This window comes from Guillardia theta (assembly GCF_000315625.1).
Source record: "Guillardia theta CCMP2712 unplaced genomic scaffold GUITHscaffold_141, whole genome shotgun sequence".
NCBI lineage: Eukaryota > Cryptophyceae > Pyrenomonadales > Geminigeraceae > Guillardia > Guillardia theta.
The window spans coordinates 93821-95767 of NW_005434533.1; the positions used below are offsets into that span (position 1 = coordinate 93821).

Below are 1947 nucleotides of genomic sequence, written 5' to 3' on the forward strand. Positions count from 1 at the left end.
TACTCTCCTCTCCTCTCCATCTCCTCTCCTCTCTCTCAGCTTCTTTCAGAACGCCAAGTTCGTCGGTCCCTCCGGTTCTCTTCCTCCCCTCCTGGTACTCGAGGCGGCGGCGGGCGAGCAGCCGCTGAGTCGCTGCCGACAGGTCAAGAGCCACGGGGGTCCCACAGCAGCCGCATCAACAGCCTTCAACCTCGGGATTCAGGTGCTCCTCCTCCTCCTAACTCCTCCTAACTCTTCCTCCTAATTCCTCCTAATTCCTCCTCCTCCTCCTCCTCCTCCTCCTCCACTCTCATCCTCTTCTTGCTGCTTTATTGTTCCCTTGCCCCCCTCCTCCTCTCCACCCTCCGGTGATCGTCCTACGCTCATGTTTCCCTCCACACCCTCCTCCTTCCTCTTGCTCGTCTTGTCTCTCATCCTCCTTCAGTTCTGGACCAGCAGGGGCTATGCCGTAGCAGATGTGGACTACTCCGGGTCCTCGGGGTACGGCAGGAAATACCGTGAGAGGCTCAAGGGGAATTGGGGAATCTATGATGTAGAAGACTGCTGCAGGTGTGCCATGCTCCTGACCTCTCTCCTCCTCTTCCCTGCTCCTATCTCTCCTTCCTCCCTCCTCCTTCCCCGCACAGCATCTTCTCCCTTCTTCCTTCCTCCCTTCACTTCCTTCTTGCCTGCTTGCGCTTCACTTGTTCTCCACTCCTCTGCTACCTCCTCCTCCCATGTACATCGCTCGCTCCTCCTCCTCCTCATCCTTGCCTTGCTCTTGGCTTCCTTTTCCAGTCCTTCTCTCCTCCTCTTCGCCTTCTCACTCTGTTTCCACCAGCGCCGCCAAGTTCCTTGAGCAGCAAGGACTCGTTGACGGCAGCAAGATGGCCATTGATGGAGGAAGGTAAAGGAGGGAGGGAGGAGTAGGAGATAGGAGGCAGGAGGCAGGAGGCAGGAGGCAGGAGGCAGGAGGGAGTGTCTTAGGTGGTGGAGGAGGGGAGGAGAGTCTGATCAGGGTATGATCCAGTGCTGGCGGATACACCACCCTCTGCTGCTTGACCTTCAAGGATACTTTCAAGGTAGATACTGTTTCTTCCTCGCTGCTCCTCTTCCTAACCACTCCTCGCTCCTGCTCCTGCTCCTGCTCCTGCTCCTGCTCCTCCCTTCGCCCCCTTCTCCCTCCCCCTCTTGCTCCTGCTCCTCCTTCCTCTCCCTCTGCCTCTTGTACGCCTGACGACGACCAGGCTGGCTGCTCCAGCTACGGCATCGGAGACCTCGAGACGCTCGCGAGCGACACGCACAAGTTTGAGAGTCGCTACCTCGACTCACTCGTTGGACCCTACCCGGAGATGAAGGAGGAGTACCGGTGACCTCCTCCTCTCCTCCTCTCCTCCTCCTCTCCTCCTCCTGCTCTCCTGCTCTCCTGCTCTCCTGCTCTCCTGCTCTCCTGCTCTCCTCTTCGTCCTCGTTGTCCTCTTTCTCCTCCGTTTTCTCGATATCTTCTCCAACTCACGTTTCCTCCAGCAAGCGCTCCCCCATCAACTACGTCGAGCAGCTCAAGTGCCCGATCGCCTTCTTCCAAGGAGCTGAGGATCGAGTCGTTCCCCTCAACCAGGCCGAGGCCATGCACAAGGCCGTCAAGGTTAGGAGGACGAGGACGAGGAGAAGGGGGAGGGAGAGGAGGACGAGGAGGAGGGGGAGGGAGAGGAGGAGGAGTAGGAGGGGGAGGAGGAGGAGGAGGACGAAGAGAAGAAGGGGGAGGCACCCCCCCCCCCGAGGAGGAGGAGGGTTATGAGAAAAAAGATTAGGAGGAGGAGGGGGGGGGAGGGGCAGGAGCAGGAGGAAGACGATTAGTGCGCCCCCCCCCCCCCCCTCTGAAAAACGCACGGGGGGGGGCTAGTTTTATTCTTTTTTTTTTTTTCATTTTTTTCTTACTTTTTTTTTTTTTATTATTTTTATTTTTTT

The 1947-nt window shown here is 57.6% G+C and overlaps 1 protein-coding gene across 1 annotated transcript in view; it reads left to right on the top strand.

The window, feature by feature from the left end:
- The window catches only part of GUITHDRAFT_160229 (hypothetical protein), a gene marked incomplete at its 3' end in the record, with an annotated part of 6447 nt that overhangs the window by 3565 nt on the left and 935 nt on the right, over positions 1-1947 (top strand). The window contains exons 11-17 of the mRNA XM_005821570.1: positions 50-94; positions 143-202; positions 425-549; positions 821-886; positions 1010-1061; positions 1227-1348; positions 1507-1624. Coding sequence (XP_005821627.1) covers positions 50-94; positions 143-202; positions 425-549; positions 821-886; positions 1010-1061; positions 1227-1348; positions 1507-1624 — 588 coding nt within the window. The remainder of the gene's footprint in view (positions 1-49; positions 95-142; positions 203-424; positions 550-820; positions 887-1009; positions 1062-1226; positions 1349-1506; positions 1625-1947) is intronic.